Raw genomic sequence first — 24,832 nt, forward strand, 5'->3', positions numbered from 1 at the left:
AGATCCATCATATATTTAAAAATATTTCTTTTTACTTTCTCTATAAGGTAGAACAATTTGGCAACCAGCAACTAGCACATAGATATAGTATAACTGTATCATACTGTGGTACATGACTAATAAATAATAATACTTCCAGAAATAGAAGCACAAGAAACAGATCCTTGCAATCCATCACCATGTGGATCTAATGCTCAATGCAGAGATGGTATCTGTACTTGTCTACCAGAATATCAAGGAGATCCATATTCCGGTTGTCGTCCAGAATGTGTACTGAGTACAGATTGTGACAGGACCAAAGCTTGTATTAGAAATAAATGCATGGATCCTTGTCCAAATACTTGTGGTCAAGGTGCACGCTGTGATGTAATGAATCATATTCCCATATGTAGTTGTCCTGAAGGCACGACTGGAAATGCTTTTGTGCAGTGCAGACCTGTTCCACGTATGTATTACTTTCAGTCTATCACCTGCTGTATGAATGTGTTTCATATGAAAGAAATATTACTAATAAACTCGTACTTCTTCAGCTCCACCTGTTACACAACCATGTAATCCTTCACCATGCGGACCAAACAGTCAGTGTCGAGAGATAAATGGACAGTCTGTGTGTTCATGCGTACCTGGTTTCTTGGGAAGTCCTCCAGCTTGCAGGCCAGAATGTATGGTGAATTCTGAGTGTGCTCTAAATGAGGCATGTAGCAACCAAAAATGCAGAAATCCATGTCCTGGTACTTGTGGCATCGGAGCTCGATGTGAAGTGGTGAACCACAATCCCATTTGTAGTTGCCCAGTTCGATATACAGGCGATCCTTTCATAAGATGTCAACCTATTTGTAAGTAGTTACAGTCTTCCTAATGAACATATTTGTATTTTAAAAATATTTCAAGGCAATGCTAGAAAGTAATTCTGGATATTATTGCTAGAATATTAAGTAACAGTTAATATTTTAAATAATCATGGTTAAATTTATATAATATTTTACATTTCTATCTTTACATGTTATATAACTGTATATTGTAGCTGAAACACCACCTGTCCCGGTGAACCCATGTCAGCCATCACCATGTGGACCTAATGCTCAGTGTAAAGTATCTGGAGACTCTCCATCATGTTCTTGTCTACCTGAGTACAAAGGGACTCCACCCAATTGTCGCCCTGAGTGTGTGAGCAACAGTGAGTGTGCCAGTCACCTGGCTTGCATCAGGCAGAAATGTAAGGATCCTTGTCCTGGTTCTTGTGGAGCTAATGCTGAATGTAGGGTAGTGAGTCATGCCCCCACATGTGTGTGTGCTGCTGGTTACACTGGGGATCCTTTTACCCAATGCATTGTTCAGCAAAGTAAGTATTTGAATATATATCCATGTATTATGCTTTAGAAGGACAAGAAAACAAATGTATCTAATTTGGATCTGTATTGTGCAGTGACACAACCTGAAGAAAAACCTACTCCTTGTACACCTTCTCCCTGTGGATCAAATGCTGTGTGCCGAGAGCAGAATGGAGCAGGTTCATGCACTTGTCTTCCTGAATACATTGGTAATCCATATGAAGGCTGTAGACCAGAATGTGTACTGAATACAGATTGTGCTCCTAACAGAGCATGTATCCGTAATAAATGTCAAGATCCTTGCCCAGGTACATGTGGACAAAATGCTGATTGTCAGGTGGTTAATCACCTGCCTTTGTGCACATGTCGTGCAGGCTACACTGGAGATCCTTTCAGATTCTGCACCTTACAAATTCATGAACGTAAGTATTACAGAAACATAACTGAACATAAATTTTTTATGGCTAACATTGATTTATGACATTCCCATTGAAACTGGTAGCCAAGCATGCTCCAAGCCCCTAAAATTAATCTACAGCAACAACTTACAAGTACTATTATTTACAGCTGTAGCAGACAAGACAGATCCTTGCAAACCTTCGCCATGTGGTCCGAACAGCCAATGTCGAGAAATAAATGGTCAAGCTGTGTGTTCTTGTTTACCAACCTACATTGGTACTCCTCCAGCATGTAGACCTGAGTGTGTTGTGAGCTCTGAGTGTCAACAGAACAGGGCCTGTCTCAATCAAAAGTGTGTTGATCCTTGTCCAGGACCATGTGGCTTACATACTCGATGCCAAGTAATAAATCACAGCCCTATTTGCACTTGCAAACCAGGATACACAGGAGATCCGTTTTCCAGATGTTATTCAATTCCACGTAAGATTATATTATATAATTCACATATATCTTTAATGCTGCACTTAACAAGATAATCTCCTTTTCTATAATTTTCTATTTTAGTTTGTATTTTTTAAATAACCTGACAACTTGTATATATTTGTTTAGCTGCTCCTCCAAAACCTGCCACTCCAGTTGTTGTAAATCCATGCCTGCCATCTCCATGTGGGCCAAATGCAGAATGCCGAGATATTGGTGGTTCTCCATCATGCTCTTGCTTATCCAATTATATTGGGATACCACCAAACTGTCGACCAGAATGCAGTATTAACTCTGAATGTCCAAGCAACAAAGCTTGCATGAGGGAGAAGTGTCGTGACCCATGTCCTGGTTCATGTGGTGCAGGTGCTCAGTGTAATGTCATGAACCATATTCCAGTATGCACTTGTCCTGATGGATACACTGGTGACCCCTTCTCTAACTGTTATCTGAAACCACTACCAGGTAAGATATATTCCTCAATGATTCATAATTTTGAAATCAGCCTGAAACATTCTCTCATTTGAAATAATACTGTACATTTTGTTTGTTATTTCAGCTGCTGAACCAATAGAATCTGATCCTTGCAATCCATCACCATGTGGATCTAATGCTCAATGTCGAGATGGTATCTGTACTTGTCTACCAGAATATCAAGGAGATCCATACTCTGGTTGTCGTCCAGAATGTGTACTGAGTACAGATTGTGATAGGACCAAAGCTTGTATTAGAAACAAATGCATGGATCCTTGTCCTAATACTTGTGGCCAAGGTGCTCGTTGTGATGTTGTAAATCACATTCCTATATGCAGCTGTCCCGAGAGAATGACTGGTAATGCCTTTGTGCAGTGCAGGCCAGTTCCAAGTATGTATTCCTTTTAGATTAGTATCTATGTAGAATAGTTTTGAAAACATACCTATTATTAAGTATAATTTTACAAATAAATTTTACCTTTTCAGCTCCACCTGTTACACAGCCATGTAATCCTTCACCATGTGGACCAAACAGTCAGTGTCGTGAGATAAATGGACAAGCTGTCTGTTCCTGTGTACCTGGTTTCATAGGAAGTCCTCCTGCTTGCAGACCAGAATGTATGGTGAATTCTGAGTGTGCTCTGAATGAAGCATGTAGCAACCAGAAGTGTAGAAATCCATGTCCTGGTACATGTGGCATAGGAGCTCAGTGTCAAGTTGTTAATCACAATCCTATTTGCAGTTGCCCATCTCGATTTTCTGGTGACCCTTTCATAAGATGTCAGCCAATACGTAAGCATTCTTTCAGTATTTTTTTATATATTTGTTATGTAGTTATTGCCTTCACTCTTAGTAATCTCAATACATATCTCAACAATCTTCATTTTGTTTGATTTAGCTGATGAGCCACCAGCTCCAGTAAACCCATGTCAGCCATCACCATGTGGACCCAATGCTCAGTGTAAGGTATCAGGAGACTCTCCATCATGCTCTTGCCTGCCTGAATACCAAGGCAGTCCTCCTAACTGTCGACCGGAGTGTGTGAGCAACAGTGAGTGTGCTAGTCACCTGGCTTGCATCAGGCAAAAATGCAGGGACCCTTGTCCTGGTTCTTGTGGAGCTAATGCTGAATGTAGGGTAGTGAGTCATACCCCTACATGTGTGTGTGCAGTTGGATACACTGGAGATCCATTTACACAGTGCTTCATTCAGCAATGTAAGACCCTTTTGTAACTGAAGTAAGCAATTGTCAACCAATATTATTATTATTTTTATGATTATTTTTTGACTGAAATGAATATGATATATGTTCACAGCTGTAGTTTCTGAAGAGAGACCTACGCCTTGTGTGCCTTCACCTTGTGGATCTAATGCTGTGTGCCGAGAACAGAACGGAGCTGGTTCTTGCACATGCCTTCCTGATTATTATGGCAATCCCTATGAAGGCTGCAGGCCAGAGTGTGTCCTGAATACAGATTGTTCTTCTAACAAAGCTTGTATCCGTAATAAGTGTGAAGATCCTTGTCCGGGAACTTGTGGTCAGAATGCTGTTTGCCAAGTGGTGAATCACCTTCCTTCCTGCACTTGTCTTGCTGGCTATACTGGAGATCCTTTCAGACATTGTATCATGCAAATACAAGAATGTAAGCATATTTCACTGATTGTGGAAATAATCAGAAATGTTATTCACTCAATTTCCTGCCTAAGTTATTGGTATGTACTAATAGATGATTACGGTATTCCTTTATTTCTTGTTCTTCATTTAATTCAGCTGTTAAAACCATTTTTTCATTCATTCATAATATCTCGAGGGCCCTTAGAAAAATTAGACCATATTCATATTTTAATTATACAGCTAGTTGCCCAGCTCCTGATCTTTAAGGCAGATATGAATATCAATGAAAATTTTGCTGTACTTTGAAATTCTCTTGTGTTTGCTTTACATATAGTTGTGATGAAAATATAAGTTGCTCTCCAGATTCAAATTCTATTCAAAATATTCTACTTAGAAGAAGTCTGAGTGAGGTCGTCCTTATGTTTGGAGTTCAAATTTTGATTCAAGATTCAAGATTAGAGTTTAAAAGGAATCCTACTTTCTCTCTCTTAACACGCTCACTCCCATATCCGCCTTAGGGCAGATAACATTTTGCCAGTGCCTTAGGCGTTTGGTGAGAAAATTTCAAGCTTTAAAGTTCAATATGTGTTTAGCATCTTAGGTTTACCAATAATTCTTATTTGGAGCTAATAACTTAACACTCGTATATGATGCAGTTTGCCATAATGAAATACAGTATATATATTCAAATTTTTGTGATTACTACAGTAAGCTCATTACTGCCTACTAGCTATGGGTACGTATTGCAAGGCACATATACTCGTATACTTGCATGACCTTAGGTCGGTAATGTCTTTGAATATGGGCCATAGGTACTCCTGAAGCCCATTGTAACTGGATGGGGAGGGCCCACAGAAAATAAACAGTGGTTGGTATGCATGGATGTTGATGGGGTGGAAGGAGTACCTTTGGTTGTAAGACCATTTTGCCATTTGTTACATTAAAAAAAAAAAAAAGAGCATCATGTGTATGTGTGTGATATATATTGTGTGCCCCTTCACGGAGGGCAAACCACACCAGAAAACATTATGCATGAAATTTGCTAGGAAATGGACAGGAGTGAACGTTTTAAGTCTGTTTAGAAGTCTGGCCCCACGATGTAAGAGGCATTTGCCTGTCACCCGGCGGCCCCGGGTTCGATTCCTGGCCGGGTCAGGGGTTTTTAATTGTAAATGATTAATATCCCTGGCCTGGGGACCGAGTGTTTTTGCCGTCCTTAATGTTCCTTTCCTCACATTCAACACTTTAAACTCCAGCCATTTCCGAATACACGCAGGTTCACAACATATGGTGCAAAGTAGGGGCAAAAGATCTTCTTAGGTTGACGCCCCGAATAAACAGCATTAAAAAAAAGTCTATTTAGAATATTCGATTTATGGGAGGCGATTCTTCAAAGCTACTTCTCATTATTATGAAACATTTTTCTAAACTAAGGTAGGAATGTCAAATTGAATATGCTATTGAAGTCCATGTTTGAGTATGAATCTGATCTTTATTCCAATTGACAATCTTTCTGGTCCTATCTGAAAACAAAGCAGTCTCAGGATTCTATCCATTCTCTAATGCAGCTAAGTGACATGAGAGCTAAAACTGGAGAACACGTAGTGAATCGTTTTTCATTCCACTTCTCATCTGTATTTTGTACAGGTTTAAATAACAAAACTTCTTTTGATTGTCCTCTTTCAGTTGATCTGAGAAACATTAACATCAACAGATATGACTAATTTTATAAATTAAGCTCTCTTAAAGTAAATTATTTGTATGGCCCTGATCTGATAACTCCATATCTTCTCAAGGAATGGATTATATTTAAACTGAAATATTTTAAAAAATTATTCAGTTTGTCCCTGGCCCAAAGTATTTTTACAAAAAATTGAAGTGTAATTTTGTTATCCCAGTGTTTAAAAATGGTGATAAACCAGGCATAAAACAATACAGACCTGTCACAAATATGTCTCAAATACCAACACTATTTGAAGATATGACTGATAAAATAACACTTTTTTTTCAAGCAAAATCATGATAAAAGAGCAACATAGATTAGTTCCTGGATGCTCAACCTGTACAAACCTCATGCTGTATAATCAGTATGTTGTCGATGCTGTGGAAAATCATAGACAGGGTGACGGCTTACACACAGACTTTTCCAAAGCTTTTGATACAGTCCGTTTTACTAAATAAACTTTCAGCATAATGTCTTCATGTACAACTTCTATCTTGGTTTCAATCATATCTCATACACAAAGAGTTTATGGTCATTATTCTAGCCCTTATAATGTCACAAATGTTGTCCCACAAGGTGCTCACCTTGTTCCATTGATGTTCCTGCTATATATTAATGATATTAAGGCTGGTGTTGGAAATTATAAATTTCGAATGTTCGCAGATGATGTATAATTCTTTACAAGAACTGATACATGTAATGATTGTCTTAGATTACATAAAGACTTAAATCAGCTTGAGGTTTATTATTCTAATAATGGTTAAAGCTCAGTCAGGAAAAATGTTTGTTAACCTAGTGTGACCAGATTTTGAAAACGAAAAAAGAGACACTCAGGAACGTTGCATTGATTGTCTATTAAAAAAAAAAAAGACAGGTCCTGTTATTAGGCAGTCATATAATATTTATGATATATAATTTCATAATAAAGATTTCATACATTAAAATATGACTTGGTATATTGCAGTTCTTAGATCACATCACTATAGTCACTCTCAGACTTATTCTAAAAATAATATAACTTATATATATAGCATATATTTCAAATATCACTACTAAATTGAATCCTTGCCTAAGATATTCTATTTACATCCAGTATCTGGGACAGTCTTTCTTTGATACGTTAAAGAGTTTTGAATTTCTTTCAAAAGGTTTGGGTGTTCTAATAAAACACAATAGACACTCATGGAAAATACATCTCAGAGATATCTTGGTCACGATCATAGCCTTAACAGTTTTGACATTGAGCCTGTTCTTTTCATCTGACTGCATATAATTGATAATTGAAAATACTCTCTAAGGCTAGATTAGTTCCTGGAATTGTCAAAGAAAAGGTCAGGAGACACACAGTACATTTATATTCAATGCTTTCACTGTCCATAACACTAAAAGTCTCAACCCACATATCTTCAATTGCTGTACCATTAATCTTCCAGGTTTCAATATTTGGTTAAGAAAAATATTTTGTACATGTCCAGCTTCATCAAATAGCTTATCTCCATCAGTTACTTTTTCTGAACCACTCGATTTCTACAATCCACTGCATACACTGCTGATCCTGGTTCCACAATAGAGGACTGTTCAGCTGAACCTGCTGAAGTTCTTTGAATTTATCAAAAGGCAGTGCCCAGTTCTCCATGTATTGATGGAAAGTGTTATAAACACTGTTTACAGACTCTGTAAATTCATGATTGTTGATCAGACCATCATCTTTTACTTGTTTTAGAAAAGAGATCATTATGAAATCTTGAAAGAAACTGGTTTTGTCTGCACACAAGCTTATTTTTCAAAGCACGTAATTCTTCAGCAATTTCACTGCCACATATATTGTTTTTCTCTATTTTCTTTACTGTTTTTACACTCACCTTGAGTTGTGAATGGACAAAATGAAGCCATAGGAGGGATTGTGGATTAATGAAAAATATATTTTAGCACTCTAGGACAATTTGCTTATGAAAGAAAATAAGACTTAAACCATCAAACATATCAGTAAGTGTGTTAATCACTGGTTGTAAAGAAAGTCTTCTTGTTTTTACACCACACAATATCTGCTTGTACTCAGCATCAACAAACTCGCAGAAGATCTTCAATTCAGCCCTTGAACGGCATAAATATGAAAATGTTGGGACATCTTATTTAAAAAAATTTCTACGTCCTTAGAGATAGGATAGGAATGGTAGGAGGGGGAGTATTCATTCTGGTGAAAGAAGAATTTATAAGCTACGAAAAAATTAAAAATGACAAACGTGAAATTTTAGGCGTAAGGTTCATCTCTAAATATAATAGGTAACTTGATGTCTTTGGAGTGTACAGACGGGGAAAGGGTACCCCTGATGCTGATTCATAATTATTTGATAAGATAATCACTTATGTGGGAAACGATAAGGAAAGGAACATAATTGTAGCGGGTGATCTCAATTTACCAAATGTCAATTGGGAAGGTAATGCGAACGACAGGAATCATGACCAACAAATGGCTTATAAGTTAATATAGGAAGGGCATCTGATAAAAAAAGTGATGGAACCAACTATAGGGAAGAATATTCTGGATGTGGTGCCAGTTAAAAGAAGATGAGCTCTATAGAGAAACTGGAGTAATAGATGCCATTAGCGATCAAAAAGCTCTTTTTGTCATAGTTAAAAATAAATGTGAAAGAAAGGAAGGTATTAAAATTAGGACTATTAGACAGAACCATATGGCTGATAAAACAGGCATGAGGGGTTTTTAAAAAATGAACTATGATCAGTGCAAACGGCAAATAAAAATGTAAAGAGACTCTGGGATGGGTTTAAAGCGATTGTTGAGGAATGTGAAAATAGGTTTGTATCTTTAAAGATGGTAAGGAATGGTAAAGATCCACTATATTATAACAGAGAAGTAAAGAGACTAAGAAGGAGGTACAGACTGGAAAGAAATAGTTAGAAATGGCTGCAGAAGTAAGGAGAAATTGAAGGAACTTACTAGGAAATTGAATCTAACAAAGAAGTCAGCTAAGGATAACATGATGGCAAGCATAATTGGCGGTCATACAAATTTAAAAGTGGAAGAGTATGTATAAGTACTTTAAAGGCAGAAACAGGTTCCAAGAAGGAGATTCCAGGAATCATTAACGAACAAGGGGAGTGTGTATGTGAGGATCTTCAAAAGGCAGAAGTATTCAGTCAGCAGTATGTAAAGATTGTTGGTTACAAGGATAAAGTCCAGATAGAGAAAGTGACTAATACTAAAGAAGTATTAAAATTTACCTATGACAACAATGACATTTACAGTAAGATACAAAAGTTCAAAACTAGAAAAGCAGCTGGTATTGATAAGGTTTCAGAGGATGTACTAAAGACAATGGGTTGGGAAATAGTACCATATATGAAGTACTTATTTGATTATTGCTTGCATGAAGGAGCTATACCAAATGAATGGAGAGTTGCTTTAGTAGCCCCTGTGTATAAAGGAAAGGGTGATAAACATAAAGCTGAATATTACAGGCCAGTCAGTTTGACATGCATTGCATGTAAGCTTTGGGAAAGCATTCTTTCTGATTATATTAGACATGTTTGCAAAATTAATAACTGGTTTGATAGAAGGTAGTTTGGGTTTAGGAAGGGTTATTCCACTGAAAATGAATTTGTCCGATTCCAGCAAGATATAGCAGATATCTTGGATTCAGGTCAAACGGACTGTATCACGATTGACCTATCTGAGGCATTTGATAAGGTAGATCATGGAAAACTACTGGCAAAAATGAGTGCAGTTGGACTTGACAAAAGAGTGACTGAATCGGTGGCTATGTTTCTAGAAAATAGAACTCAGAGAATTAGCGTAGGTGAAGCTTTATCTGTCCCTGTAATAATTAAGAGGGAAATTCCTCAAAGCAGTATTATTGGACCTTTATGTTTTCTTATATATATCAATGATATGTGGAAAGAAGTAGAATCAGAGATAAGGCTTTTTGCAGATGATGTTATTCTGTACACAGTAATAAATAAGTTACAAGATTATGAGCAACTGCAAAATGACCTAGATAACATTGTGAAATGGACAGTAGGCAATGGTATGATGATAAACAGGGTTAAAAGTCAGGTTGTGCATTTCACACATAGGAAAAGTCCTCTCAGTTTTAATTACTGCGTTGATGGGGTGAAAGTTCCTTTTGGGGATCATTGTAAGTATTAATATAAGGAAAGATCTTCATTGGGGTAATCACATAAATATGATTGTAAATAAAGGGTACAGATCTCGGCACATGGTTATGAGGGTATTTAGGGTTTGTAGTTAGTCTGTAGAGGAGAGGGCATATAAATCTCTGGCAAGACCCCAACTAGAGTATGGTTCCAGTGTATGGGACCCTTACCAGGATTACTTGATTCAAGAACTGGAAAAAATCCAAAGAAAAGCAGCTCGATTTGTTCGGGGTGATTTCGGACAAAAGAGTAGTGTTACAAAAATGTTGCAAAGTTTGGGCTGGGAGGACTTGGGAGAAAGGAGATGAGCTGCTCGACTAAGTGGTATGTCTCACTTACTTTACAAAAGGAGTATATTTTTTACCCCACCTATTCAATACAATATATACACCTTTTGTAAACTAAGTGAGATCGCTGTTTTCATTACGGAACTAAAATGAGAGTGATGTTTTGTTATAAGGGGTGTGTTCCGAGCTGTTAGTGGAGAGATGGCATGGAATGACGTCAGTAGACAAATAAGTTTCAGTGGTGTCTTTAAAAGTAAGAAAGATCACAATATGAAGATAAAGTTCGAATTCAAGAGGACAAATCGGGGAAATTTATAGGAAGGGGAGTTAGGGATTGGAATAACTTACCAAGGGAGATGTTCATTAAATTTCCAGTTTCTTTGCAATCATTTAAGAAAAGGTGAGGAAAACAGCAGATAGGGAATCTGCCATGTGGGCAACTGCCCTAAATGCAGATCAGTAGTGATTAATTGATTGAAGTAAAATGTATGCACTTGTCTGCATAGTATTGCATACAATGTGGTCTGCACAATCTTTTCCAAAAATGTTCTCATTTATCTCCTGTCTTAACTTGAAAAGCACATTGTTGGTGCCTTTTCTTCTAACCCCACTGAAGTTGGTGTTGCTGTTATTACCACAGAAAGCAGTAACTTTGTTAGTTAACTTGCATTTTTCCAAGGTGCAAAGAATGTGGTTTGTTAGTGTCTCTGCTGTTTTTCCAGAAAGGTTTCGAAACTTGAGCAATTTGATTTGGTCTGCCTGCTGTCATTTCTTGATGGATACAGTACTTTTGTATCCATCTCTTGGCACAGGCCAGAGCAAATTGTAGCTTCCACCGAAGTCCCAGTGTCATCCATGTCTGTGACAATATGGAAGCTGCTGGGGTGTGGGTGGTGCTGAGTAATGACATTCAGAGTATAACCATTGTGTCTGAGCATCATGAAAGGTGTTGGTCATAGGGTTAGTCGTGCTGCAATAGCACTGTTTGGCCCAGTGAGGAAAGCAATGGCAAACTACCTCGCTCCTCGTCTTGCCTAGTACGCCTCATTTTGGTACTGCCATTGGTTTTTGTGGTTTCCCTTTAACTGCATAGCCTTTGGTGGTGCTATTTGAGGATCCAACCAGCCTCTGGGCTGATGACCTAACCGACAGACAGGCCTTTGCTTGGAATGAAGTACCAAGTCATTCCCCTTCTTCATCCTGTTTCCCTTAAGTCATCCTGAAGAAGTTTAATTTACAGTTTGAACTTCTAACAGCCTCCATTACTTTATGCATCTTCTTTTGCACATGTTGGGATATGTCTGATTGGCCACCATGCTCGACCTTTGGATAAAGTACACAATATCTTGTCTTGATCTTCCTTAAGGAAAGGAAATTCTTCCTTTAATGCATCCTTGAAATTACACTTTAAATTCAGCATTCTGTAATACTAATCTTCACACTGAAAAAATAGTTGTTGAATAATTTATTATCTTTCATATGAAATACAGAATGCTTAAGCAAATGTATAATTACATGCTATTAATATATGAAATTTTAAGTTTGAAATATTAATTTGCCTTAAGCATTCCTGTTTCAGTATAGAAAAGTATAAATTTTTTATTTAAATTTTAAATTTTCATACTATTTTCTTCTGTGGTTGATAAAAATCTCATTAAACCACACAAGTTTTTCCTTTAAACCATTATGGAACAACTCTTAACAATATATTCACTGCCGGCAGCCCTGAAGATGGTTTTCTGTGGTTTCCCATTTTCACACCAGGCAAATGCTGGGGCTGTACTTCAATTAAGCCCACGCCCACTTCCTTCTCACTCCTAGCCCTTTCATGTCCCATCATTGCCATAATACCCATCTGTATTGGTGTGACGTAAAGCAGCTTGCAAAAAAAAAAAAAAAAAAAAAAAAGAAAGCACTTCACAATTAAGAGCAGAAGAGAACGGAAAGGCTCACGCTTGTAATTGTGACAAAATTTGCTTACTTCTGCCATCGTTATTTATTTTACTACCCAAGCAACAATATTCATCTACTTCCTATAAGGCTTAATTTCCTAATCTAATATTCCCAGCATCACCTGACTTTGTTCGACTGCACTCCATTACTTTTGTTTTGGACTTACTTATTTTCAATCTGTACTCCTTACCCAAGGCTCTGTCTGTACCATTCAGCAATTTATCCAGTTCTTCTGCAGTCTCAGATAAAATATCAATATCATCAGCAAATCTTAGTGTTTTCATTTCCTCTCCTTGTATTGTGATTCCCTTCCCAAATTTCTCTTTGATTTCCTTTACTGGCTCTTCTATATAAACATTGAAAAGGAGCAGGGACGAACTGCATCCTTACCTCACTCCTTTCTGGATTGCTGCTTGTTTTTCAAATCCCTTGATTCTTATCACTGCAGGCTGATTTTTATAAAGATTGTAAATAATTCTTCGTTCTTGGTATTTGATCCCAATCACCTTCAGAATCTCAAATAGCTTGGTCCAATCAGCATTATCGAATGCCTTTTCTAGATCTACGAATGCCATGTACATGGGCTTGTCCTTCTTAATTTGATCCTCTAAGATCAGACATAAAGTCAGGATTGCTCCATTTCTTCTGAAGGCAAACTGATCTTCTCCCAACTCAGTTTCAACTTGTCTTTCTATTCTTCTGTAAATAATACATGTTAAAATTTTGTAGGCTTGAGATACTAAACTAATGGTGTAGTAGTTTTCACACTTGTTAGCACCAGCTTTCTTGGGAATAGGTATAACAACATTCTGCCGAAAATCAGATGGCACTTCTCCTGTCTTAAACATCTTACACACTAAATGGAGTAACCTCACCATGCTGATTTCTCCTAAGGCAGTTAGTAACTCAGATGGAATGTCATCAATTCCAGGTGCCTTGTTCCTATTTAGGTCTCTCAAAGCTCTGTCAAATTCTGACCTCAATATTGGGTCTCCCATTTCACCAACATCAGCAGCCTCTTCTTGTTCCAGAATATTGTCATCTATGTCTTTATCTTGCTACATCTGTTGGATATGTTCCTGCCATCTTTCGGCCTTGTCTTCTTTCCCTAGATGTGATTTTCCATCTGACTTCATAATATTTGTACAGCTAGATTTCCTTTCTCCAAAGGTTTCCTTGATTTTCCTGTATGCAGCATCCACCTTTCCTAACACCATACAACCTTCAACATCCTTGCACTTCTCCTTCAGCCATTCTTCCTTAGTTGTCTTGCACTTTCTATCCACTTCATTTTTTTATCACCAGGACTAAATAATGATTAGTGTAGAATTCAACCAACCAACACCCTCTTGTCTCAATCCAAATTTTCCTATTGTATTACCTTCTCTTTCTTGCCCTACCACTGCATTCCAGTCTACCATCACAATTAGATTCACATCATCTTTTGCATCACCTTTTACATATTGTATTAAATCTTCTATCTCTTTATATATTCTTTCAGTTTCTTCATCATCTGTTGAGCTAGTAAGCATATGGACCTGTACTATTGTGGTGGGCATTGATTTGGTGTCTATCTTGACAACAATAATCCTTTCACTATGCTGGTTGTAGTAACTTTCCCGCTGCCCTGTTTTCTTATTCATTATTAAACAAATTCCTGCATTTCTCCTATTTGATTTTGTGTTGGTAATTCTGTAGTTGCCTGACCAAAAATCCTGCTCTTCCTGCCAACATCCTTCACTTATACCAACTACATCTAAATTTATCTATCCCTTGGGAAGTCCGCAAAACCTGCTATCCCCTTTCAGTGAACCAGTCTCTTAAGTGTGGCCAGTATCCAGGATTCGGAAGATGGTGCATTCGAGCCCCACTGTTGGCAGCCCTGAAGATGGTTTTCCGTGTTTTCCCATTTTTACTCAGGCAAATGCTGGGGCTGTACCTTAAATAAGGCCACGACCGCTTCCTTCTCACTTCTAGCCTTTTCTGTCCCATGGTCGCCATAAGACCTATCTGTATCGGTGAAACGTAAAGCCAATTGTAAGACGAGTCTTACATGTAGAATTTAATATTTCTCATCTTTAACTTTTTTTTACCTTACAAATTCTTCTTTCACCAGTATGACTCCTCCCCCACCCTCCTACTGTTCCTATCCTATGTCTACGATAAACACTCCAGATTCTGTGAAAACATTCCTGCATCCATAATACCACTTCTCAGCCATGATACAACTCCTATCACAATATCTGATAAATCACTTCTTTTTTTTTTACAATTGGTTTTACATCACACCGACACAGATAGGTCTTACGCGACGATGCAGTAAGAAAGAGCTAGGAGTAGGAAGGAAGCGGCCATGGCCTTAATTAAGGTACAACCCCAGCATTTGCCTGGAGCAAAAATGGAAACCATGGAAAACCATCTTCAGGGCTGCCAACAGTGGGGTTCAAACCCACTATCTCCCGAATGCAAGTTTACAGCTGCGTGCTTCTAACCGCATGGCCAACTCGCTCGGTTCTCCTTGTACTCTTATCACCACTCCCTAGCCCACCCCATTTCTCCGAATGTACCTACCTATAACCCTTCTAAATGACGTATATATACCACTGCAGTTCAAGAGAAGGCTGAGTGCAAATCCCTATTTCCTACCCACCTGTTTGGATCTACAAATCTCACTCCCAGTTTCCCACATACCCACTCCATATTTTCATTTAAATTGCCAATCACCTTCCAGTTAATATCCCTCCTACTCAGTATTTCACTGATAACAAACTCATTTCCCTTAACCTGCTCCTGTGCTGCATTAAGCAGATCCCACACATCCCCAACTATGTTGGTACGTATACCAGCTGGCCTATCATTGTAGGTACCAATGTGAAAACTACCACCTCCTCACCCTCCTCTTCCTCTTCTACTCTCCGCAACTAAACTAATTCCTACCCTGGTTCCTTTTCCTCCACAGACTTTCCCCACATGCCTAACAATGGAGACCCCAATGACCAGAGTGTCAACCCCACTCACCTCATTTGATCTCTTCCCCTTCTGGTCTCCCCTATCTCTCCTGACGACTGCAGAACCTACTTCCTCGACCCATTTCTCCCTCCCATGGCCCTATTTACCCTCTTTTTTCCTATCCTCTACTTCCCTTTCTTATCTTTTCCTTTCTTACTACTTCTCCCCTCCTCTGCAACAGTTCCCTGTTCTTCATCTTCCCTCTGCTGTTCTGCCTGCAGTGATTCATACCGGTTTCTGACCAATATCTGTCCCGAATTCCGCCTCTGAGAAGATCCCTTTGCCCTGAATTTCCTTCCCCTTGAAACATTAGCCCACCTGTCTTCTATAACGTCTCCCTTTTCTTCCCACCCCTCTTGTACACCTACCATATCCTGTTCATTGTTTGAGGGAGACCTTTCTCCCTGTCCTCCATGAGAATCCTAATTATTTCCCTCAAAATCTCCGACTCCTCCCTCATACTCCTTAATGCCTGCTCACACCCACAGTCCCTATACATGCATTCCTTAGCCATTCTTTGTGGAACTCTGTAAAATCAGTTAAAATAAAATAACATTTTGTCAATTTAAAAAATCTAAGGAAAGGAATATTGTCTAGGATATTACACAAGGATCACACTACAGTAAACTAAGCAATATACTAACTAATTACAACACTACTTAGGAGTATTATTTTATCGGACTGCATGTTAACAGGAATGAAAAGTGCCATTAATTATTGAATATTGAAATGTTGTTATTACTGCATACAGGTAGAAATTAAAACTGCCATTAAATGGTGAAATATTGAAGGGATTACACAACAAAACTAAATATGTATTTTAACCTACTATGCTGTAATGGAGCTGGGCTGAGTGGCTCAGATGGTTGAGGTGCTGGCCTTCTGACCCCAACTTGGCAGGTTCGATCCTGGCTCAGCGGGTGGTATTTGTAGGTGCTCAGATATGTCAGCCTTGTGTCTGTAGATTTACTGGCATGTAACAGAACTCCTGTGGGACAAATTTCCGGCACCATGGTGTCTCCAAAAACCATCAATGGGATGCAAAAATAACATTATTTATGTTCTAATGGAAATGAATAATGCTGTTAAGTTATACTGGAATAGCGATATAGGAAGCAAGGTACTATCTAATACAATAATTAGATTACAAATCTAATCTGCATTGAGGCATATCATAATTACAACCAGTAAACTGAAAAAACACAACTGAAGTTAATACGAAATACCTGATACTTAGGTTATTACTCTTTTTCTACCTATGCGCTAACAGAAATTAAAACTGCCCTTAATTCCTGAAATATCAAAAGTACAAGGAAAGGCACCTGAAACAGTGACTTAATTATGTCAGAGACTTGAACTACAAATATCGAATTATACAAATCAGCTAGCTTACTTGACTGTATGTCAAGAGCAGAATGTTTGAATTGGCAGAGCAACAGTAATTACCAGTAATTAAAGATCATTACCAAACATATATACATTATACTTCACAAAAGGTATATACAAAGAAACTTAACTTGCAGTCAGCTATGCCAAAGGAACAGAAACAACAAAAGTACAAAGTTGGAAATGTGAAAGTATGAACACAAAATTATTGTTCTTTGTGTGACTGATCAGTACTGTATATAGCCACCTAGGGCTCTGAGATATGCTTTAACATGATGTGACATAATCAATACCAAAGAATGCAACATGTTTTGGGGTAGATTATCTCACGCGTAGATAGCAGTTTCAAACACTTGTGAGTAGGAGGATTAGGACAGTGGACAATTGCTCTCTTCAGTTCATGCCGTACTTCTTCAGCACAGTTCATGTCCATGTATGGCATGAGTCTCAAGGAACTGACTGACCACTCTGTTTCAGCGGGCACGAGCATTATCGTCCACTAGTGTAAAGCCCTCGCCCATAGTGGCAACAACTCCTGTAGCTACAGGTTGGAGGATGTTGTCTCTGTATACCAGACCAGTCATGTTTCTCTGGATAGGATTTAGAGGCATATGTCAACCAAACATGATCCCACTCCAAAACATGACAGAACCCTTGCTGCTAATGGTGCTCTAGGATGAAGGGCTTGTTCCATCTTTCACCGTAACGTCTCTACACTCTAAAGCTCTTGTTCTATGGGTGCAAGCTTGTGGTAACCTCTTCATTAAAAGAGCATACTCTTCCACTGTTCCTAATGCAATGGGCTAGTTATTGCCCACCTCACATAAGGTGCCCTATGGTATGGTTTAAGAGGAGCTTTTGGCATAGGTCTCATTGATATCAGTTCTCCATCATGCAGCTGACTTGAAACTGTCTAATCTGACACATTCATTCCGGTGGCCTTCTGAAGATCCTGGTAGAACCAGGTGGCAGTAGCAGTGGACATACGATGTGCTGAAAGCAACACATACGATCCTCCCTGCAAATTGTTTTGCATGGACATCCCGTCCATTGTCAATCCGCAACCATTTGTGTCTCCCTGAACTTTCTTTTCAAACTCTGTAGACATCATTTGGACTCACTCCAGCATGAGCATCAGCATCCACTTAATTCTAATGCAGTCAGTAACAGAAATGGGTACTCTTCCCATGTTTACCTCAACCCTGCACGTGATGTCTGTACATCACTAACCTTACAAGTTTTGCTAAAATGACCAACATGTCAAATGCCTCCTATCGGACAAATATCGAACCCGCTCTGGATTTAGCAATACTATATGTTTGAGACATTGGCCTACATGTTTGAAGTAACATGATGTATACTGTGTGAAATCATAATATGTAAAACTTTTTTTGGGCACTATATAAAAGGTTTATTATTTGGAATGTGTGCAGTTTACCAAGAAATATGAAGAAAATGTTTCTTCGAGAAGGCAATTTTTATTGCCATTGTGTTTGTCTAGTGAATAAATCTATATGCAAGATAGTGACTGTTATGTTTTCACCATTTTCAAATTAGATGTTAAGGATAGAAATGAGACATTGTTCCCAGAATAGTGTATTTTTAACTCAGCATCTTTTAAATTAATCAAGTTTGTTACTCGCTCTCTCTCTCTCTAACAAATTATAATCAAAATGTATTTGTGTTCTCTCCATAGCTGTTGAGTATAAGGATCCATGCAATCCATCTCCCTGTGGGCCCAATAGTAAATGCCAAGAGGTGAATGGACAAGCAGTATGCTCTTGTCAACCTTCCTATATAGGCAGCCCTCCTGGATGTCGTCCAGAATGTGTTGTAAGTGCAGAGTGTTCACAAAATAGGGCATGTATAAGTCAGAAATGTACAGATCCCTGCCCGGGACCATGTGGTGTAAATGCACTCTGTCAAGTAATCAATCATAGTCCCATCTGCAGCTGTAAAGGAGGATTTACTGGAGACCCATTCTCCAGATGTTACTCAGTTCCACGTAAGCAGTAGTATACTTAATTATGAATATTTTCAGCTCATTGTATGATTAAAAATATATTTTGTTGCATATGTGTATACAGCCCTTCTAGATCAAACTATATTTTTGTTTTTTATCTTCCTCCTTTAGCACCTCCTACGCCCACACCTTCCATACCTGTCAACCCATGTCTGCCATCTCCATGTGGAACAAATGCTGAATGTCGAGACATTGGAGGTACTCCATCATGTTCTTGTTTGATGGGCTATTTGGGTGTTCCACCAAACTGTCGACCAGAATGCAGTATTAACTCAGATTGTCCTAGCAACAAGGCATGCATAAGGGAGAAGTGTCGAGACCCATGTCCTGGTTCATGTGGTGCAGGTGCACAGTGTAATGTAATCAACCATACTCCAGTATGTACCTGTCCTGATGGGTATACTGGAGATCCATTTTCAAACTGTTATCCCAAACCACCAGCAGGTAAGAAAGTATATCACTTTAAATAGTCACTCATAAGGATAATAGTGAATGATGATTTTATTTGGATCATGAATTATTGCAGCTGCTGATCCAGTAGAGTCAGATCCATGCAATCCATCACCATGTGGACCAAATGCACAATGCAGAGATGGCATCTGCACTTGTCTACCAGAATATCAAGGAGATCCATACTCTGGCTGTCGTCCAGAATGTGTACTAAGTACAGATTGCGACAGGACCAAAGCTTGTATTAGAAACAAATGTATTGATCCTTGTCCGAATACATGTGGTCAAGGTGCTCGCTGTGATGTTATGAATCATATTCCCATATGTAGTTGTCCTGAAGGCATGACTGGGAATGCTTTCATACACTGTAGACCTGAACCAGGTATGTACGCAAACTGCAATACAATGTACAATATTTGAGTCAAATATTTATGTTATGCCTCTGCTTGTTAGTTGTTATTCTATTATATTTATGTCCTCTCCTCAGCTCCACCAATTACGCAACCATGCAATCCTTCTCCATGTGGACCAAACAGTCAGTGTCGTGAGATAAATAGTCAAGCTGTATGTTCCTGTGTACCGGGATTCTTGGGAAGTCCTCCGGCTTGTCGACCAGAATGTGTGGTGAGCTCCGAGTGTGCTCAGAACGAGGCATGTAGTAACCAGAAGTGTAGAAATCCATGTCCTGGCACATGCGGTATTGGAGCTCGGTGTGAAGTGGTGAACCACAATCCTATCTGCAGCTGTCCAGCCAAGTTCTCGGGGGACCCATTTGTTAGATGTCTACCCATACGTAAGAACTTCTTGAGCATTCTTCTGTCTTAAATTTTCACTGTCAGCCAATAGAGATTGTGATAGTTAACATATTACTAATTGTAATTTACTATTTTATATTTTATAATGAATGTTTTTCAGTTACTTATTATTCACTGATTATAGCTCCAAAAGTTACATGTTCAGAATATTTTCAATGTCAAGTTCTATTCTCTCTTTTAATGTAAAGTGATACGTATTTTGAACACTTATACATAGCTATGATAAGAAGAGTATTTGGATATGCCAGATATGAAGTTATTCATATGTAGAGAATATGTTGAATATTTTACTCCAGAATCAATCCTCAAGTCATTTTCAGTAAGCATCTCTCATCTGGATACTAATGGATAAGATCAGTTCACCTTCTTATGAACACACAAGTAAAACATAGCTGAGTAAAGTGATTAATTATATTCAATTTCTTGTATACAAATTATGTTCTGTATAACAAATGATATGGCCGTGTCAAGAACCTGTATATTACTGCAATGCTTACAGTCAGACTTATCTGCATTCTATGCAGCAATTAGTCAGAGCCAATATTTGGACATCCAAATAAGTTCAGTGAAATAATGGAGAAGATATTGAAATCAGATCGCTTAACTATGGGTGAAATCTGGTGTAGAACAACTTCTTCAGTATGAGATAACAATGAAAATTGTTCAGTTTAGTTATGCCCCAGAGTACTTACAGTACACGTTAAAGAGATAAGTACGGAACAAAAATGGCCAACCGGACACCAGTGGGAACTAAACCCACAACCTTTGGAATTTGCATACAATGCTCTACCATTGAGCTGTGGTAGCCATGGTATTTCTGTTGGCTGGGATCTAAGCTACGGTTCTGGCACTACAGCTGGCACGAATGTAGAGTGCTCTAGTCACCCACTACGAGCTTTTCAGCTGAAAGTCTATTTGAAGTACAATGCACTCGTATGTATGTCTACCCCTTAGTCATGTTTTCTGATACAGGGTTGGGTATGAGGTGTGATGGTACTTTGTGGCATGTTTTTATGGTCGGATGCCCTTCCTAATGCCAACCTCAATTGAGGAGTTAATGAAAATGTTGAATGAAATTGGGTAAGGAGATGGAAGAAATCAGCTGTGGCTTATGAATAGGAATTGTTCCAGCACCTGCCTTTAAGTGAAAATGGGACACCACAAAAAACCATTCTCAGGATAACCAGCAGTGGGACTCAAACCAACTCACCTCCCAAATGCAGAGCTTGTCTCCATAGCTGTGTGCATTAACATGCATGGCCACTCTGCTCGGTATAGTTCACTCGTGAAAGCTAAATACTCAAACGTTTATATTTTTTAGTGACTGGGGAAATCTGCTTAGTTGATGTGAACATAGACAGATATTAACATTCAACCTCTCAGCAGAATATTTCAGGTAAAAAGAAGTGTACACAAATTCAGGCTCATTTTAATTTCATCTTGATCATGCGTGACATATCCTGCTGAAGTAGTTCACTAGAATGGGCCAGAAGACTTGAAAAATATTGCTATGCATATACCTTTGGATGCAGTTTAAGTAAATATACAGGATGGGTGGAGTATAACTAGGCAGCCACGAACACATGATGCCCCAGGTCATTAAGAGCTGAAAAACATAAAAGCAGTATAATAAATTATGTGTGGTTTAGAAGAAAAGAAGATTAAATGTACGTCACACGTGGCAACATCAGTCGCAGTAGTTAACTACAGAGTACTGTGCGTAAAACCAGAACCAGGTAAGGCTCCTGGGGATGAGTCAGCAGTAACCTCATATTGTGGTTAGCACGAGAGGACGAAGAGTGACAAACAGGTTTTGTGTATAAACATCAAACATACACATCAACAAATCTGAGAAGCATAAACAAGGTTGTACGTGACAGACATGCAACTATCTACCTGATGCCTGGCTGACAGCCGCATTCATGAGTGCCAGATGAGTTATCAAATTATAATCGATTCACAGATCTCGAACATATCTAAGAGGATTCCACCACAACTAGATCCTACATTTTAGTGTGATGGTGCCAATAACAAAGAGCAGCAGATTACATTACCACATGTTAAGACAATGCCAGTAGAATACACCTGCCATAAGACATAAGGTTCCAGAGGAGAAGACATAGAAATAATAGAATTTGGTAACAGTAGCCCCACAGTCAAGTATGGTATGATATAGCTGAACAAAGCTCATGTTAGTGGCACAGATATGCGAGTGTCATGGCCATAAGAATTACAGTCATAATAGTAACACTCTGTTGTAGAAAAGAATGAACTACAGGTAACATAAAATGGGGGCTCAGTAATTTGAGGTGGCTGGTATCAAGACTAGAAAAATGTGGACTTAGAAAATTACACGAAAAAGCCTTGTGTACATGAAAAATTTACTTATGTTAAACATTAAAGCACAGTAGCTTAGAAAATAAAAACATACAGATTGCCTCACACTAAAAAAAATTTTAAATTGTCTTTTGTAAAGTTAAAAAAACCTACTACCTACATAAGTTAAATGTTGTAGTGCCTATTTTAGTAGTGATGAATACAAAAACACAAATTTCCTTGAGGTTTTAAAAATGTGACGACGATGATGATGATGATGATGATGATGATGATGATGATGATGATGATGATGATGATGATGATGATGATGATTGCTGTTTTAAGGTAATTGGCCCTTAATAACGTAGAGCGTCTTCTGTTTTGACTCATAGTGAAAAAAAAAAAACATAAACTACTCGAACACACACAATGAACCAAAACCACTTGCAGGATAGGATTGATTGAACTGCCGAACTGCATTCAAGGTCAATGTCTAGCATTTCAACAAGCATGTGTTGTGTTCAGCTTTCGCCATGTACAAGGCACTTGCGCACTGAAACTGTCGATTTATAACTTTTGTTACCCGTACTTCAATTTTTCTGCTCGGATTTCTGGGAATATTGAACTATCGAGACTCAAAATAGTACATTAAGTCACTACTGTACTGCTAAGTCAATATGCTGCAGAAATGTAGTGATATGGCGTAACATCTGACATACCAAAGTGAAACTCGTAGCAATTGTTCAAAGTGACCACCCTGGACTTCTACTTGGCTTCACTTCTCCAAATCCAGTTGTAACACATACAAGCCAAGACACCAGGGTTTTTCCGAATATCCTCTGCTGCTTGAAAAATATGTTCTCGGAGGTCATCCAAAGCAAATATCGTTGCTGCATTCAACACCCATCTATTGGGAAATCTTACCCAATAGATTCGTGTAGCGCGACGCGTATTCTGTTGTGCCTCACCATACGCTAGTGGCACATCAAGGTACTCGTGGTTTTCATACATTGGCATCATTCAATACTACTGCTGCTGCTGCTGCTGCTGCTGCTGCTGCTGCTGCTGCTGCTGCTGCTGCTACTACTACTACTAATACTACTACTACTACTACGTAACTTGCGTACGACTAGTACTGTATGTATGATTATTCGCCATTGGACAGCTGTCATTCAAGATGAAGGTGAGACAGGCAACTCATAATTCTGGTCCGGTTTCATGGAGGGGGATGGAACCCGTCCAACCACATCCTCACCGCTAGGAACAGCAGAGATCCGAACTGGCACATGACACTTCTAGCACTGTTGCCAAACTGCTTACATTGAATGTTCTCCCACAAAGAGACTTCATTAACATGGATTTTTAGGAGAACCACTTGCTGTATGCAGAAACACCCCGGACCTCATTTCTTCATTTTGTTATACTGCACAACATAAAAGCCTATATGATGTCCGGTTAGCCTGCTAGACATCTCTAAATACCATAACGAAAACATTTTTTCCCACTAAACCACGCAACCTTTACCGCACAATTTGCACGTATTTCAACTCTTACTGACCTGGGGCATCGTGTGCTTGCAACTGCCTAGTTATACCCCACCCACCGTGTATAGATTCCTGGTAGCGCATTGAAGTCCGGCTCCATAGCTAAATGGTTAACGTGCTGGCCTTTGGTCACAGGATCCCGGGTTCCATTCCCGGCAGGGTCAGGAATTTTAACCATAATTGGTTAATTTCGCTGGCACAGGGGCTGGGTGTATGTGTCATCTGCATCATCATTTCATCCTCATCACAATGCGCAGGTCGCTTACGGGAGTCAAAACAAAAGACCTGCATCTGGCGAGCTGAACTTGTCCTCTGATACTCCTGGCACTAAAAGCCATATGCCATTTCCATTTCTTGAGCACGTTGAAATTTTATTGTGCTTACTTTGGGGTGAGCCTTTTTATACCATACACTATGGAAACAGTTATTTGTGTGTTAGAGAAGATTATAATTTTGCTATTGGAATTAGAAGTAAACTAACTTATGCAAAATATTAAATGAGGACAAACTAAATTGAAAATTTCACTTTATTGTTCTTTACATTTTTCTTGCAGCTGATGATCCAGTGGTTCCAATAAACCCATGTCAACCTTCTCCATGTGGTCCTAATGCTCAATGCCAAGTCTCAGGAGATTCTCCATCATGCTCTTGTCTTCCTGAATACCAAGGGACTCCCCCAAATTGTCGTCCAGAGTGTGTGAGCAACAGTGAGTGTGCCAGTCATTTGGCTTGTATCAGGCAAAAATGTCAAGATCCTTGTCCTGGTTCTTGTGGAGCTAATGCAGAATGCAGAGTTGTGAGCCATACTCCAAATTGCATTTGTCCTCTTAGTTATACAGGAGATCCCTTCA

At 38.7% G+C, this 24,832-nt stretch overlaps 1 protein-coding gene across 1 annotated transcript in view; it reads left to right on the forward strand.

Annotated features, from left to right (window-relative positions):
• The window catches only part of dpy (dumpy), a 562,668-nt gene that overhangs the window by 408,600 nt on the left and 129,236 nt on the right, over positions 1-24,832 (forward strand). Inside the window, 5 exon segments of the mRNA XM_068226068.1 lie at positions 155-445; positions 1,899-2,210; positions 2,340-2,675; positions 4,007-4,327; positions 7,644-7,649. Coding sequence (XP_068082169.1) covers positions 155-445; positions 1,899-2,210; positions 2,340-2,675; positions 4,007-4,327; positions 7,644-7,649 — 1,266 coding nt within the window.

The sequence above is a fragment of the Anabrus simplex genome, chromosome 2, assembly GCF_040414725.1.
Source record: "Anabrus simplex isolate iqAnaSimp1 chromosome 2, ASM4041472v1, whole genome shotgun sequence".
NCBI classification, from domain to species: Eukaryota; Metazoa; Arthropoda; class Insecta; order Orthoptera; family Tettigoniidae; genus Anabrus; species Anabrus simplex.